General features: G+C 43.7%; 1 protein-coding gene across 5 annotated transcripts in view; it reads right to left on the minus strand.

Annotated features, from left to right (window-relative positions):
- The window catches only part of TMCO6 (transmembrane and coiled-coil domains 6), a 50045-nt gene that overhangs the window by 17736 nt on the left and 15016 nt on the right, over nt 1-17293 (minus strand). For all 5 annotated transcript variants that reach the window (XM_033927375.1, XM_033927372.1, XM_033927374.1 and 2 more), the window contains 3 exons: nt 13922-14105; nt 6760-6864; nt 3719-3801 (listed from right to left, as the gene is read on the minus strand). In XM_033927375.1, coding sequence (XP_033783266.1) covers nt 3719-3801; nt 6760-6864; nt 13922-14105 — 372 coding nt within the window. The remainder of the gene's footprint in view (nt 1-3718; nt 3802-6759; nt 6865-13921; nt 14106-17293) is intronic.

Here is a 17293-nt window from a genome sequence, read left to right on the forward strand (position 1 = left end):
TTCCAACACAAATGTGGCAATCAAAGTAATTCTCTGGGTAATAAGTTACATAACAACATAAAAAACATAAGAATAGCCTTACTGGGTCAGACCAATGGTCCATCAAGCCCAGTAGCCCATTCTCATGGTGGCCAATCCAGGTCACTAGTACCTGGCTAAAACCCAAGGTGTAGCAATATTTCATGCTACCAATACAGGGCAAGCAGTGGCTTCCCCCATGTCTCTCTCAATAACAGACTATGGACTTTTCCTCCAGGAAATTGTCCAAACTTTTCTTAAATCCAACTATGCTGACTTGGATCCTGGATGGCTGCTGCATGGACGTGTTGAAAGTAAGCACCTGAACCGCTCTACCCTTGGTCTGTTTCTCTTCTCTGCCAGTGGCTTTTGAAGCCCGACAGGTAGGAGTGATGCTAGCACCTCGTGACTTTTGGCAACATCGAGGAGTGTGGTGGATTCAGGGAGCCACAGCATTGACATTGGAGGTCAGCCCGCTGAGGACACCGGGGCTTGGCAAGACCGGAGTTGCTCCTCTTGGGCCAGATACCACCCTCAGCCCCGACATGCGAGTACCACCCCCGCAGCCTCAGATCACCAGTTCTCCAAGGGGTGAGGAAACCTCGGAGTTGGGGGAGGTCCTTTCTCCTGAAGCAGCCAGCATTACAATGGAGAGCATGGAGGCAGAACTCCCTGTTCAGAGAATCTCTGCAGGAGAATCAGGGGCTTGTTCAGCAACAGGAGGTGGAATAAGCCAGACGGAGCAAAGCCAAGAATTTTCAATTTTGGAAAAGCCAGCTCAGGTGACCCTGGAGTCTTTATGGGACTTAGTGGCAAACTTTGCTAAGACTGTTAGCCCCAATTTCCAGTATATAGAGGGTAAATTGATTCAACATATTAAGGGGCTTAAGGATTTAAAACAAGATCTGACTGTTTCAAAGTCTTCAATTCAAAAGCATGACCAAGACTTATTATCGTCTAAACAATTGCAAGAGGCCCTAATTAAGGACAATGTGAATATTAGAAGGAAACTAGAAATGCTTGAGAATAATTCACAAAATAATAATCTGAAATTTATTAATTTTCCTAGACTAACAACGGTAACTCTTAGGGAGATGCTTAGGAGACACTTGGTAGAAATTCTGGAAGTCCCGGAGGATACTTTATCCCCATTCTCTCCAGTGTATTATTTACCAAATAAGAATGGAACTCAATTACAGTCAAAAATATCTGATCAAGCACCACTGAATGTATCGGAAATTCTGGAAACGTCAGATAAGGATAAAGTAACATCTTCCACATTGATATTAACTGTAGCTTTCTCGATTGATAAAATATGGTTATTGAGGCTTTTCTTTAAAAATAAACAGAGAGAGTTTCTTGGATGTAAAATTCAAATGTTCCCTGATCCCTCAAGAGAAACTCAAAAGCGTCGTCATGAATTTCTCCTTCTGAGACCAGGGGTCATTTCATTGGGGGTTACATTCTATTTGAGACATCTTTGTAAGTGTATTATTTACCACTATTCAGTTAAATATGTTTTCTTTGAACCTCAACAGTTAACTGCTTTTTTGGCCTTGTCCTGACTGGATGGGGAAAAATCAAGTGCTGTTCCCATTACATAATAAGCCTTGGTTATAGGAGGCAGAGTATCGGATTGCATTCTCAGGACAACTGTCATATGTGACCATATTGATACAATCAATGGAGACCTCGGGAAGCTTAAAATCTCAAATTCCTCACATGATTTTCCAGATATTCCAGCTTTTTTTTAATATAACCACTGTCCTTAAACAAAGATGTGTCCAGATTACCCTCCAAGTGCAAAAATGTTTTCCTTCAGATAACAGGCTGACTGAATTAGGGGGCAGTACAGCTACAGTGGTGGAGAAACAAAGGTCTAAATTTAACAACTTATCTCAACACTAATAGTGTGCATAGAATTTGCAGGCTGGTTTGAGCATCAGTCGCTCAAGGGTTGGAATTAATGAGACATGCCCACAAGAGCTGTATGGTGGGCACAACTTTTGTGTGCAAGTCCCTGGAAATTAACCCCAACCCTAAAAAAAGGACCTTGGTGGTCTGATGGACCCCGCCCCCAACCAATCTAACCCCCCAAAATAGCCTTCATGGTCTGGTAGCAGACCCAAGCCACCTGTTCCTTACTTCCACTTTTGTGGAGGGACCACATCTGCCCTCCTCCAGTACCACTCCCGACTCTAGAGACTCGTTGAAAAGGTCAGCGGAGCTACCAGAACTTCCCTAAGTTCCTTCAGCACCCTCGGATGTACACCATCCGGCCCCATACTTTGAGGGAAGTGTTGGGTATAGTTCACCCTAAAACACAGGAATGCTGTCTGTTGCATAGTAAGCCCCTTGGGGTTACAGTTTAGGCTCATAAATTTGCTATGGCGCTCTTTGTAGCTACTAAACTAACACTGTCCCAATATTGGAAGCAAACCGTGATTCCTTCTATAGAGAAGGAATTGAACAAATTAGATTATATATGTTTAATTTCAAAATTGACTGCATACAAATATGGCAGGGTGATACCCTTTCACAAAGTTTAGAATGTGGGGGGCGTGGTTTGACGATCATGGCGACCAGACGTGCCGACTGAGTGCTCTCTGAGACGTCAGGATAAAGCTATAATACAACGCCTCTATGCAGCTTTAAAAATCATCGTTCACATTCCTTGAGAAGCATTATTATCCAGCTATGTCACTCTCAAAGAACAGCAAGAGAGAACAATCAACTAATGCGATCCCCAGTGGAAAATGGCCTAAACACGATGTACCTTCACCAGAAAAATAACCGCTGAAAACTGTTGATTCACAGCTTGAACTTCTGATTGCGGAGATGCGTGTTTTTAAAAACATCATGACCAAACAAGTAGAAGAGTCACAGTTAATCCAAGTCGAGATTGAAGCCCTAAATTCACAATTCACTGACGCTAGGCACCGACTCAACGAACTTGAAGGTTTTAAGGCCGCACATGCTCAAAATGTCTCCCTCATCCCTAAACATGAGTGGGATATAGCTGCGCTAAAATCTGATTTGGAAGATCTTGCCAACAGAAGTCGACGGAACAACATAAGAATACTCAGTATTCCAGAATCTGCTGAGGGATCCGACACGATAACTTTCTTAAAGGATCTTCTCTCTACATTATTGGGCATTAAGTTTGACACACTTTGATATACGAGTAATTTGGTTTACGAGCATGCGTCTGGAACAAATTATGCTCGTAAACCAAGGTTCCACTGTAATACCATCTGGGTTGATTTAGCCTCGTGTAATTTGGTGAATTAATATTCATTTTATTATGACAAATGCTTACAACAGCTGTCTATTAGGAAGCCAGTGAAGGAAATTTAAAGTGGCATACTCTCAAAGGAAATAAAGACAGGAAGAGGATGATCTGAAAAAAAATTTTACACTCTTAAGACCTAATGCACTATTTGTAAGGCAATTACAGGGAAAACTCCAGGGGATTTAGCAATGCAAACTATGTAGCTCTAGAAAAATGAGGAAACAGATACATGACCCAAAAAAGGTATGCTATAAATTTTAAATCTAAAGAGTCTCAAATTTAATTATGAACTGGGTCAGCAAGAGTGATGCTTCAGTTGTACCCTATGGGAGCATCTCTATAGCTCAGCTAGACCTTTGTAAGTGATACCTTGCTTGATCCTTCCATAGGCACAGTGAAGTTACTTACGGTATGATCTCAGCTGCTTCCTTGGCCTGTAGCAGTTGAGACAGGACATATCCCACAGCGTCTACCACAATGATATGAGGTGACTAGAATGAAAAGCTCACATTATTTATGCAGTGTGTACAAAACCCAATTACTAATTCAGTAAAATAAGTTAGGAAACAGACCCAGAGTGGTAACAGAGGAATTTGCAGAGCAGATTAAGTGATACATTATCCATGGCATCATTCAAGATGAGCTTATTAACTAATCAGACCGGGACAGTAATGTACTTTTGCATATATACCCTGCACCTATATACATAGGAGTCAACTTTTCAAAATGATTGGGGGTGCTCAAAAGCCCTGCCCCAGACCCTGCCCTATAATAATAGCATTAATTGTAATGCCATTTTTTCCAATCATTTTTCATTTAAAACACACAATATAATCTTATTAACAACACATAATGGTTAACCACAAAATTAAACTACAGTACACTTAGGGCTAGATTCACTAAGCAAACCGATCGGTTTGTGAGCCCTTTACGACCAGATTTCCTTCCTGCACTATTCACTAACACCTGTAGCGATCCAATCCCGATCGTCCTATGCAAATTAGTAAAACCCCATGCACAATAGCCAAACGATTGATTCACTAACAATTGCTTGGCTACTTTGTGTCAGGTTTTACTATTGGCAAACCCAACTGCTGCAGACCTGTCGGTAACTGATTTACCGTCAGGTCTGCAGGCTTTTTGACAGGCCTGCCTGTCTTTTTTATTCATTTTTTTTCCATGGCACAGATATTTTGTGTGTGTTACACACGCAAAATATCTGCCCCATAAAAAAAAAATTGAATAAAAAAGACAGGCAGGCGTGTCAAAAAAGCACAGTTACTTACCGTAACAGGTGTTATCCAGGGACAGCAGGCAGATATTCTTAACTGATGGGTGACGGCACCGACAGAGCCCCGGTACGGACAATTTTAGAGTGATTGCACTCTAAGAACTTAGAAAGTTCTAGCTAAGCCGCACCGCGCATGCGCGAGTGCCTTCCCGCCCGACGGAGGCGTGCAGTCCCCAGTTAGGATAAGCCAGCTAAGAAGCCAACCCGGGGAGGTGGGTGGGACGTAAGAATATCTGCCTGTTGCCCCTGGATAACACCTGTTACGGTAAGGACAAGCAGGCAGCATATTCTTAACTGATGGGTGATCTCCAAGCTAACAAAAAGAGGGATGGAGGGAAGGTTGGCCATTACGAAAATAAATTTTGTAAAACAGATTGGCCGAAGTGTCCATCCCGTCTGGAGAATGCATCCAGACAATAATGAGATGTGAAAGTATGAACCGAGGACCAAGTAGCAGCCTTGCAGATTTCCTCAATAGGAGTTGATCTGAGGATAGCTACAGATGCTGCCATAGCTCTAACTCTATGGGCCGTGACAGAACCTTCCAGTGTCAGTCCGGTCTGAGCATAACAGAACGAGATGCAAGCACCAAGCCAATTGGATAGCGTACGTTTAGAAACAGGATGTCCCAACTTATTGGGATCAAAGGACAGAAAAAGTTGGGGAGACGATCTGTGGGGCTTAGTGCGCTCTAGATAATAAGCCAAAGTATGCAAAGCCTGTTCTCCAGGATGAGAATGAGGTTTCGGGAAGAATACAGGCAGGACAATGGACTGATTAAGATGAAAGTCAGATACAACCTTAGGGAGAAACTTTGGATGTGTACGCAGAACCACCTTGTCATGGTGAAAGACTGTGAAAGGTGGATCGGCAACTAGTGCATGTAATTCACTGACCCTCCTGGCTGATGTGAGAGCAATAAGGAAGACCACTTTCCAAGTGAGAAATTTGAAATGAGCTGTGGCCAATGGTTCAAAAGGAGGCTTCATTAAGGCAGAAAGAACCACATTAAGATCCCAGATCACAGGAGGGGGCTTGAGAGGTGGTTTCACATTGAAAAGTCCCCGCATGAATCTGGAAACCAAAGGATGAGCAGCAAGAGGTTTTCTGTGAATTGGCTCATGAAAAGCAGTAATGGCACTGAGGTGGACTCTGATAGAAGTGGATTTGAGGCCAGAGTCAGACAAAGAAAGGAGATAATCCAACACCAGTTCTACTGCTAGCAAGGTTGGATCATGATGATGCAGAAGGCACCAGGAAGAAAACCGAGTCCACTTCTGTTGATAGCATTGAAGAGTGGCCGGCTTCCTGGAAGCATCAAGAATAGAACGGACAGGCTGAGAAAGAAGTGAATGAGCCGAGGTCAGGTGCAGAGATGGTAGGTTGGGATGTAGAAGGGACTGCTGATGCTGAGTAAGCCCCTTTGGAGGGGCCTGGGGCACCTCAGCCAATTAGGGAATTCCTTAGACTCCTCCCTAAGGAAGTCACTGATTGGCTGCTGGTTACTCATGTTGAGTTGGTGAATTACATGTAAACATGCTCTTGCTTATTACTTGCATTGCACTAAACCTCACAGGACTTCAACTCAAGATATGTACACACTGTGGAAAGTCACAGCAGCTATTTTGACTGCAGAGTGAACATGGGCAGGGGCAATTGGGGGTGGGGATGAGGAATGTCCCTGCCCTGTCTAGGCCACTAGGGTTTCTAAGATAGGCCTGAGGGAAGGGGGGTGAGGAAAATCAGGAGTGGGGCCTGCTTTTGTTGGATTGGCATTTTCAGTTGAATTCAGCACCAAAAGCACAACTGAAGTTTGGCCAGCCAGCTCCCACACAATGGTTGCTTCTAGCAGCAGCAGGATGCCCTCTTCAATATTCCATGACCTGCAATCCTGGACTTGATGTCCACTGAAATCTGAATAAAAAGCTACCATGAAACCCAGACCATACACTGGCAAAACAGAGGGAAGGAATGTGTTTCGCCTTGAAAAAGATCAGCCCAGAGAAAACCTGCACTTCAAACTCTTCAAAAGGTTTTCTGCTACTGGCAGAGATCAATGCTTATTTAATCTAGAACTGTTTTGTGAAATGTCACGGCAATATGAAGTATCTGACCTTTCAAGATTGCAAGAGATGTGATGGCTGGGCAGAGCACTCACCTGGATACAGGATGCTAGTGCAGGAATAATGCCCTGCTGCAGAAGCTGCCTTCGCATTGCCCTACTGTCCACTGCCAAGTTACCCAGTGTGTATAAACACAGCTCCTAAAAAAGAGAAACATCAACTATAAATGAAAGATCTGGCAACTCAAATTTACAGTTAATTTTTCTTCTTGGTTAGAAAGAATTAACTTTTTTTTTTTTTTTCAAAAATTCTATTTTTATTCACTAATTTGCATTGTTCATTATATTTAGTTTAATAAAAGACCATTAATCAAAGCCTCTATCACTTCTTTCTAAATCATTGGGAGGACTTGGTTTACCAAACTTACAATGGTATTATTAATCTATTTGTCTTAGAGCCCTACAATGTTGGGTAAACCCCATGGCTTATTCTACTTGGGTGAGATTAAAAGAGGCATTAGTGCAGCCATATTCTTTAATTACCTATGTCTCTTCCATAACTAGACTCCGAAAATGAAATTCCTCTCTTTTATACCATCGGTACCACGGAGAAAATTTATTCTTTGAAACCTATTTCACCTACTTTTACTCCAATTCCACCACTTTTGGTCTATTCTCCATTTAGGGAATTGTCTTTGAAATCAGGTTTAGCTAATTTTCCTTTATCCATTCCCATGTCGGATATTTCACATAAATTTCAACTTCACTTCCCTTTATTCCAGTACTTTCAAATTCATAAGAGGTCATAGCCTGAAACTGTGTGGCAGCAGGTTCAGGACAAATGTCAGGAAGTTCTGCTTCACACAGCGAGTGGTGAGCGCTTGGAATGCTCTCCCAGAAGAGTTTGTGGCAGAGACTAGTGTTCAGGGTTTCAAGCGCAAGTTGGATGCACACCTTCTTGCAAATCATATCGAGGGATATGGGAGATCCGGGTCTCCAACAAGGAGCACCTAACTGGGCTTCCGCGTGTGCGGATCGCTGGACTAGGTGCGCCCGCATCTGGAATACTGTGTACAGTACTGGTCACCGTACCTCAAAAAGGACATGGCAATGCTTGAGGGAGTCCAGAGAAGAGCAACTAAACTGATTAAGGGTATGGAAAACCTTACATACACTGACAGACTGAAGAAGCTGGGGCTGTTCTCCCTGGAAAAGCGGAGACTCAGAGGAGATATGATAGAGACCTTCAAGATCCTGAGGGGCATCGAAAAGGTTGACAAAGACAGATTTTTCAATTTGAAAGAAACCACAAGAACAAGGGGACACTCGATGAAATTGAAGGGGGACAGGTTTAAAACAAACGCAAGGAAGTTCTTTTTCACACAGAGGGTGGTGGACACATGGAACACCCTTCCGGAGGCCGTGATAAGAAATAGCACAGTACAGGGTTTCAAAGATGACCTGGATAGGTTCCTGGAAGACAAAGGGATTGAGGGGTACAGATAAGAGCAGTGGAAGGTTTAGAGATAAGTGTAGAGGTAGGCATAAAATTAGTCAGGGACCGCTGACCAGGCAATATGCCTGATGGGCCGCCGCGTGAGCGGACCGCTGGGCTGGATGGACCTCTGGTCTGCCCCGGCGGAGGCGACTACTTATGTACTTATGTAGATGGACCTAGGTCTGATCCGGTGAAGGCGTTTCTTATGTTCTTATAATCATCGACATTATTACTAAGGATGCCCAGCCTCTACATCACTTTGAGGAAGTTCAGATTAAACACCTCTCTCTCAAGAATTTTCTCTCTTGCTTTATCAAAAGTACTTTTTTTCCCTACCACCTTCTCACTTGAACTCATGGGAAACATAGTATTATGGATTGAGGTATGGGATTATTTTTTTAAATCTTCCTTATCCCTCACACATGTAAATACACAATTAAGAATATTATATAATACTTATTTGATATGTGCCAGAAGGCATTTCATTTGTGGTCTCAGAAGGGATTAATTTACTTGTCTCAGACCTTACAGCCTGATGGGACTTTGCAATCATTTCAGATGTTGAAGCAGTCTTTCCACTTATCTTCCAGAGACTGGTAAACATAGTAACATAAGTTTCTACTGGAACTTGCAGGGGAGTTGGATTATGTAGCGTTGGCAGCCAAATGGTCTCAAAATTTACACAAGCCGCTTACAGCAGATCACTTGAAGCTCGGTGACAAGCTACTGAAAAGAACGGTATTATAAATTTCTTACATAAGCACAGGGTGTATCAGGCAAGTCTGAGTACTACGGACTGTTGTCCTAAACGTGCTGCACCTTATGCCACTTTGGGGCACATGTTTTGGTCTTGCTCAGATATAAAGGCCTATTGGTGTCGGATGTTTACCCAGATTGCCCATATTTGGAACTGTCCATGGAGATTTTCCAACACATTTCTTTTTACACTAAAAATGTCATTGCTTCCGGTTTGTCCAGGCAGTGTGGCCTTTGTAAGAAAATCTATCTTAATGGGTATTAAAGCTATCCTCCAATGCAAGCTGTCACCTCAGACTCCAACAACAGCGAACTGGGAGACATTGATGATACAGATGGCAGGATTCGAACTTAAAGCTATTACAAACATGGACTCTAGACAGGGTACTTTGTTTCTTCAATGTTGGCTGTCATTCTGTGCCACATTGACACAGACTGTTTAACTAGACCACAGTATTGATGTTTGAAGTTAACCACTTGTTATGGTAGCTGTTCCTGGGTTATGAGGGGGGGGAGGAGATTGGGTATTTTGGCTCTTGTACAATTGATGATTTGTATTTTGGTCTGTTTGAACCACTGGAATTCAGACATCTCTTCTTTTTGCTGGAGAGGCTGTAACCTATCTGAAGGTTATGATCAATATGTGGTGAAATTATTCACATATTCAAATTTTTTGGAAACAAGTGGTGAAATACATTTCTATCTTTGTCAATACTGAAATCCCGCTTGACCCAGCTTTTATTTTATTAGGAAAACTGCGACAAGATTCACAAGATCCACCTAGAATTCTCAACAATGTTGCTTCCCCCGCCACCCCTTCCAACTGTCTGCTATGTCGACCTCCCTTCGACAACCCTTACGACCCTTTCTTCCTTTTCTGAAGTTACGGAATAGGAAACTGCTCGCCTTCTCTCCTCCTCCAAACCCACCACCTGTTCCCCTGATCCAATTCCTACCTGCCTACTCGGATCCATCACTCCCGCTGTGATCCTTCCCATCTGTCACATCCTTAACCTTTCACTCTCCATTGTTACAGTTTCTGATGTCTTCAAACATGCTGTAGTTACGCTCCTCCTTAAAAAGCCTTCGCTTGAGCCTACGTCCCCCTCCAACTACAGCCCTATCTCCCTCCTCCCCTTCCTATCCAAATTACTCGAACATGCTGTTCACCGCCATTACCTGGTCTTCCTTTCTTCTCATAATATTCTTGACCCGCTTCAATCGGGCTTTTGCCCTCTCCACTCTACAGAAACTGCCCTTGCTAAAGTCTCTAATGACCTGTTCCTGGCCAAATCCAATGGACTCTACTCTATCCTCATTCTTCTCGATCTGTCTGCTGCCTTCGACATGTTGATCACTGCCTCCTTCTAGATGCGTTGTTCTCGCTGCTCTCTCCTGGTTTTCTTCCTATCTCTCTCATCATACCTTCAGTGTATGTTATGATGGATCCTCCGCCGCCGCCATCCTGCTGTCTATTGGCGTACCCCAAGGCTCTGTCCTGGGCCCTCCTCTTTTCTCTATATACCCTCTCTCTTGGTACACTGATCTCCTCTCATGGTTTTCAATATCTCCTCTATGCTGATGACTCCCAGATCTACCTCTCCACGCCGGATATCTCTGCGGGAGTTCAGGCCCGAATTTCAGCCTGCCTGTCTGACATTGTCGCTTGAATGTCTCGCCATCTGAAACTGAATATGGCTAAAATTGAACTCCTTATCTTTCTCCCCAAACCTGCCTTCCCCCTCTCGCCGTTCTCTGTCTCTGTGGATAACACTATCCTCCTCCCTGTCTCATTGGCTCGCAACATAAGAACATAAGCAATGCCTCCGCTGGGTCAGACCCGAGATCCATCGTGCCCAACAGTCCGCATACGCGGCGACCCAACAGGTCCAGGACCTGTGCAGTAATCCTTTATCTATACCCCTCTATCCCCTTTTCTAGCAGGAAATTGTCCAATACTTTCTTGAACCCCAGTACCGTACGCTGCCTTATTACGCCCTCTGGAAGCGCATTCCAGGTGTCCACCACACATTGAGTAAAGAAGAACTTCCTAGCATTCGTTTTGAATCTGTCCCCTTTCAACTTTTCTGAATGCCCTCTTGTTCTTTTATTTTTCGAAAGTTTGAAGAATCTGTCCCTCTCCACTCTCTCTATGCCTTTCATGATCTTGTAAGTCTCTATCATATCCCCTCTATGTCTCCTATTCTCCAGGGAAAAGAATCCCAGTTTCTCCAATCTCTCAGCATATGAAAGGTTTTCCATACCTTTTATCAGACATGTTGCTCTCCTCTGAACCCTCTCGAGTAACGTCATATCCTTCTTAAGGTACGGCGACCAATATTGGACGCAGTACTCCAGATGCGGACGCACCATCGCCCGATACAACGGTAGGATAACTTCTTTCGTTTTGGTAGTAATACCCTTCTTGATTATACCTAGCATTCTATTTGCTCTCTTAGCGGCCGCTGCGCACTGTGCCGTCAGTTTCATTGTCATGTCCACCATTACTCTCCTTCAATAACATCCCTCTCATCGTATAGCTGTACCTCGGGTTTCTGCTTCCCACATGTAGCACTTTACATTTCTCAACGTTGAACTTCATCTGCCATCTCGTCGCCCATTCCCCTAGTTTGTTCAAGTTTCTTTGCAATTCTTCGCAGTCCTCTTTAGTCTGAGCTCCACTAAATAGTTTGGTGCCGTCCGTGAATTTTATTATCTCACACTTCGTCCCTATTTCTAGATCATTTATAAATATATTAAATAGCAGCAGCCCGAGCACCGAGCCCTGTGGGACACCACTCGTGACCCTCCTCCAGTCCGAGTAGTGGACCTTCACTCCTACCCTCTGTTTCCTACCCGCCAACCAGTTTCTGATCCATCTATGTACGTCTCCTTCCATCCCATGGTTCTTCAGTTTCCGAAGTAGGCGTTCATGGGGTACCTTGTCAAAGGCTTTTTGGAAATCTAAATATATGATGTCTATGGGGTCACCTCTGTCCATCCGTTTGTTAATTCCTTCGAAGAAGTGCAATAAGTTCATTAGGCACAATCTCCCCTTGCAGAAACCATGTTGGCTGGTTATCAGAAGTTTGTTTCTTTCAAAATGTTCATCGATGTTGACTTTTATCAGTGCTTCCACCATTTTCCCTGGAACCGAGGTCAGACTCACCGGTCTGTAGTGTCCCGGGTCACCTCTTGATCCCTTTTTAAAGATGGGCGTAACCTTGGCTATCTTCCAGTCTTCTGGGATCATGCCTGTTTTCAGGGATAGATTGAAAATTTGCTGCAGTAGTTCCGCTATCTCCTCCTTTAGTTCCTTCAGAACCCTTGGATGGATTCCTTCCGGACCCGGGGATTTGTCAGTTTTTAGTTTTTCTAGCTGCCTGCGTATGTCTTCCAGGCTCACTTTCATGGATGTTAATTTTTCTGCTTGATCTCCATTGAAGATTTGCTCAGGTTCCGGTATGTTGGATGTGTCTTAATTTGTAAAAACAGACAAAAAGAACATGTTACGTTTTTCTGCTACTTCTCTCTCCTCCTTCACCACTCCCTTCCTGTCTCTGTCGTCCAGCGGTCCCACCTCCTCCCTAGCCGGCTGCTTCCCTCTAACATATCTAAAGAACGGTTTGAAATTTCGAGCTTCCCTGGCTAGCCTCTCCTCATACTCTCTTTTGGCTTTTCTAACCACACGGTGACATTTTTTTTTATACTTCCTGTGCTCTTTCCAGTTCCCCTCAGTTTTGTCCTTTTTCCATTTCCTGAATGAATTTTTCTTATTGCCTATCGCTTCCTTCACTATTTTAGTTATCCACGCCAGGTCTTTGTTCAACTCTTTTTGCACCCCTTTCTGAATCTGGGGATATACAAATTTAGCACTTCGCTCACCATGTCCTTGAAAAATAACCAGGTATGTTTTACCATTTGCCATTTTCTGGACGTTTTCCTGGAGGTGATCTTTGATTCCCTCTCTCCTTCTCTGCTCAGAGCCAACAGACCACCAAATCCTGTTGCTTCCTTTTCTATAACATTACCAAAATCCTCCTCTTCTCTCTGAACACACAACCAAAACCCTTGTCCATGCTCTCGTCACCTCGCGCTTAGACTACTGCAACGTACTTCTCTTGGGCCTCCCACATGCCTGTCTCTCGCCTCTTCAATTTGTTCAAAATGCTGCTGCACAACTCATATTTTGTGAGAGCTGCTAGTCTCACATTACCCCTCTCCTCAAGTCACTTAATTGGCTCCCCATCCATTTCCAAATACAATTTAAACTCCTCTTGCTGACCTACAAGTGTGTTCGCTCTGAAGCCCCCCGATATCTCTCCTCACTCATCTCCCCCTATGCTCCCCCCTCCCCGTGATCTCCACTCATCAAAGACCCTATTATCTGTACCCTTCTCTTCTACTGCCAACTCCAGACTCTGTCCCTTCTTTCTTGCGGCGCTGTATGCCTGGAACAGGTTGCCTGAATCAATACGTCGTGCTTCGTCCCTAACAGTGTTCAAATCCAAGCTAAAGGCCCACTTTTTTTGAAACTGCTTTCAACTCTTAACTCCCCCTCACTGCTGTCAGATACCTATACCCACTATAACCTCCCCAACCCCTGAAATGTCCTGTCTAAATTAGATTGTAAGCTCTTCTGAGCAGGGACTGTCTATTGTATGTTAAAATGTACAGTGCTGCATAAGCCTTTCAATGCTATAGAAATAATAAATAGTAGTAGTAGTTCAATTCCTTTGAACATTTAGATTTTGTAAGACAACTTTTTTTAAGCTGCAATGCATGACTAGATAAATTTTGGCATATTGCTAGTTTGGAGAAATTAATCTGGCTTCACAAACAAATTTTGGAAATATGAGTTATTCTGGGCACCTACTACTCCACTCAAATCAATGTACTTGTGTTTCAGATTTTTCCATCCTAGGTGTTAGGTGGACCAATTTTGTAGAAAAGGCTCCTCAGTTTTCAGCATTGTAAGGAGTACTCAGAAGTTAGCAGTCTTACAGTCAGCTCTGCATTGTGCCCGGAGAGGTATGTTAGAAGATAGGGGGTGACAGGTGAGCAGGCGATGTAGACAGTGGGATCATCAGAGTGAGAGAGTTCATGCAAACAGTGGAGTGCCTCCATCTGCATCTCAGCAAGGCTGCTCGTAAACCATCCAATTAACACCTGCATGCTGCTCTCTACCCTGCAGAAGCAAAATTAACTTCATCAGTCCCAAGTTGCACCAAATGCTTTTCTCTTAACCCTTAGGTGATCCCTAAGCACATTGAGCCCCCCACTAATATACATATTTTAAAACGCCTACAAGCAGACATACATGATTCTAACTGCAGAGAAAAAGCACTATTGGACAAAGGAGCAGATAAATGCTGCTTACAGACAGTGCAAAAATATTGGCTGTCCTAGGTAAACCTTAGGATTCTCATTCTCCCACCCCCCAACCAATATTAATTTTCAGGTCCCTAGCCCTTTTCCCTTTTAAGATTTTGATAATAATAACTCTAGAATCATGAATACAATATCATCAGACTACAATATAAAACAGTAATGGTCTGTCATCAATTCCAGAATTGTTTAAAACTAATATGCTCAGTTATACACCAAATAGATCATTACGATCTGAAAATCTAGCTTTACTGAAGACAAATGTGAACCCAAGGCTTGTTGAGACTGGTAAAATGACTTTCTGCTGCGCAGGAATTAAAATATGGAACTCCCTTGTGGGCCAAATATGAAATTGTTGAGAAAAAGCCACATTTAGGAAATTACTCAAGACGCAACTATTTGTAGACACCTTCTTCTAGTTAATAATTGCCCTCCTTGGCAAAGCAGTTGAACTGTTTATAACCTTTTTTAACATGGTTTTAGTTTGTAGATATGATTTTTGAGGATTATTTCTATGTCTATGTTATGATGATTTTGTTTTTAAATTATGTATGTACCGTTTAGTTTTAAACAGTATAGAAATTTTAAAATAAATAAATAAATGATTATACAATTCTATAAAAACATCATGCTTTTAAATATCAAACTTTGTTTTGCAGGTATAGTGCACATTAGTGCTGCCCGATTTAGGAAAAAAAATTTTGATTCGATTCAGCCTATTGAATTGGTTTTTTGATTCGATTTTCCTGCCTAATTGGGTGTTTTTTTCAAACATCCTGGTGGGTTTATTTTATAGCCTCTTCACCCCCTTTGCCTTCTCCTATCCACACTGGCACTGTGGTGTAAACAAAATAAACAAACAAAAAAGACTTTTCCTCTCTCTGTTAAATCCTAGCTCACGTTTGCGGTCTATCACCAGCTCTGGCAGGATACACGTTTCAAATCTGATATATTATAATCACTAAACAGAAAATATAATTAGTTTTTCTACCTTTTGTTGTCTGGTTGTCTTCTGATAACTTGCTTGCCAGGGTCTCCTTCTTTCTCCGTGCTAACCATCCATCTGCCATCTCTGTCCTCCCCTTCCGTTTCCCTTCCCTCCCCAGGAGGTCTGGCATCTTTCCTTTTTCTCGTCTCCCTCCACAGATCCACCTTTTCTTAACTACCCTTTCATCCTGCATCTCTCCCTCCTTCCCCACCACCCCAGGGTCTACCATCTCTTCCTTTCTTTTCCCAACTACCCTCCTATCCAGTATCTCTATCCCCCCTCCACACCATCCCTTGTGTCCAACTTCTCTCCCTTTCTGTTCCTTCCCTCCCTAAATCCCATTATCCATCATCTCTTTCCCTCTCCTCTATTTTTAGACCCATTATTTCTTCCCCCCCAAAGTCCGACATATGCAAGTCTCTTTGAACCCCCCTTCCCTCCCTCCCTCCGTGTACTTCTACACCAGGGCCCCCCTCCCCTGAAGGTCTGTCCCCTCTGAAGGCCTGCACCTCACCCCTAAAGGCCTGCCTGTCCCCCCTGAAGGCCTGTGTCACCATCCCTGGAGGCTTGCGTCACCATCCCTGGAGGCCTGTGCCACCATCCCTTAAAGCCTGTTTCCCCCTTGAAGACCTGTCCCCTGCTTGAAGGCCTGTCTCCCCCCCTTAAAGGCTTGTCCCCCCTTAAAGGTCTGCATCCCACCCCTGAAGGCCTGTACCACCATCCCTGAAGGCATGTTCCCCCCTTGAAGGCCTGCATCCTCCCTTGAAGGCCTATCCCACCCCCTTGAAGGCCTGCATCCCCCCTGAAGACCTGTCCCATCCCCCACCCCGAAGGACTGCTCACCCCTCCTCCCCCGGAAGGCCTGCGTGTTCCCCCTGGTCTCCCACTGGTGTCCGGCTTCCCCCCTGGCCTCCTCGCACCGTTTACTTTATAGGAGCAGCCTATAGAGAAGATTGCGGAGCTAGTGATCTTTGCAACCATTTCCTCTGTCGCGGTCCCGCCCTTCCTCTGATGTCAGAGGCAGGATCGCGGCGGAGGAAACAACTCTGAAGCAATTTGCAAAGATCGCTAGCACCGTGATCTTCTCTACAGGCTGCTCCTATAAGGTAAATGGTGCAGGAAGGCCAGGGGAGGAAACCGGACACCAGGGGGGGAAGCCAGACATCAGCACTTCCCGACTGACCCTCCTCCCTCGCCCTCTAAAGCAGGTGCAGCAGCGGACGGCCAGCAAGAGCAGCACTGCCACTCCTGCTTTAGGGGGCGAGAGTCAGCCGAATCGGGAAGCCAATTTTTTTGTTTTGAATCAATTTGAAACAATTCACCCAAAGTAAATCGGTGAACTGATTTGAATCATGAATCGGGCAGCACTAGTGCACACTGATGGTGCCTTGAGTTTGTGTGGCTGTGTTTATTTAGCTGCTCCTTGTTGCCCTAGGCAACCACCTAGTTTTGCCTAATGGCTAGGCCAGGGGGACTGCCTGTATGGTGTAATTCTATCATATTTAGAGATGGAGAAAAATTATCCTCACTGCAGTATTCTGCATAGTTTGAAATAGGCAAATAGGGGATTTGGAGAAGAGATCCCACGAGTAGCAGTGGTTCTCCATCCTCTCTCCCTCTTGAATGATTTTCAAGAATAAAAGTTCAGCATGAAAGCCACTGAATTACAACTGCAAGGGCTCCTTGGAGCATTACATTATATTCTGACTTATATTCCGCCAAAGCCTTTACAAGTTCATGGCAGATAACAATATATTTCTATTACTGGGAACAAACCCATTAACATTCTAACAGTCTAAGATAAATTTCAAGATAAGAATTTTTAAATAAGAATGCTTTTAAAATTTTCTAAAAACAGTATATTGACCTTATTAAAATAGATCACTCCAGATTAAAGGAGCTAGATAAAAGAAGGGTGCCTTCCATTGAACAAATGATCTAATTGTCTTGGTGAGGGAAACTGAAGATAGAATTGCTTCCGTACAATATGACCTGGTCTT

The sequence above is a fragment of the Geotrypetes seraphini genome, chromosome 18 (assembly GCF_902459505.1).
Source record: "Geotrypetes seraphini chromosome 18, aGeoSer1.1, whole genome shotgun sequence".
NCBI classification, from domain to species: Eukaryota; Metazoa; Chordata; class Amphibia; order Gymnophiona; family Dermophiidae; genus Geotrypetes; species Geotrypetes seraphini.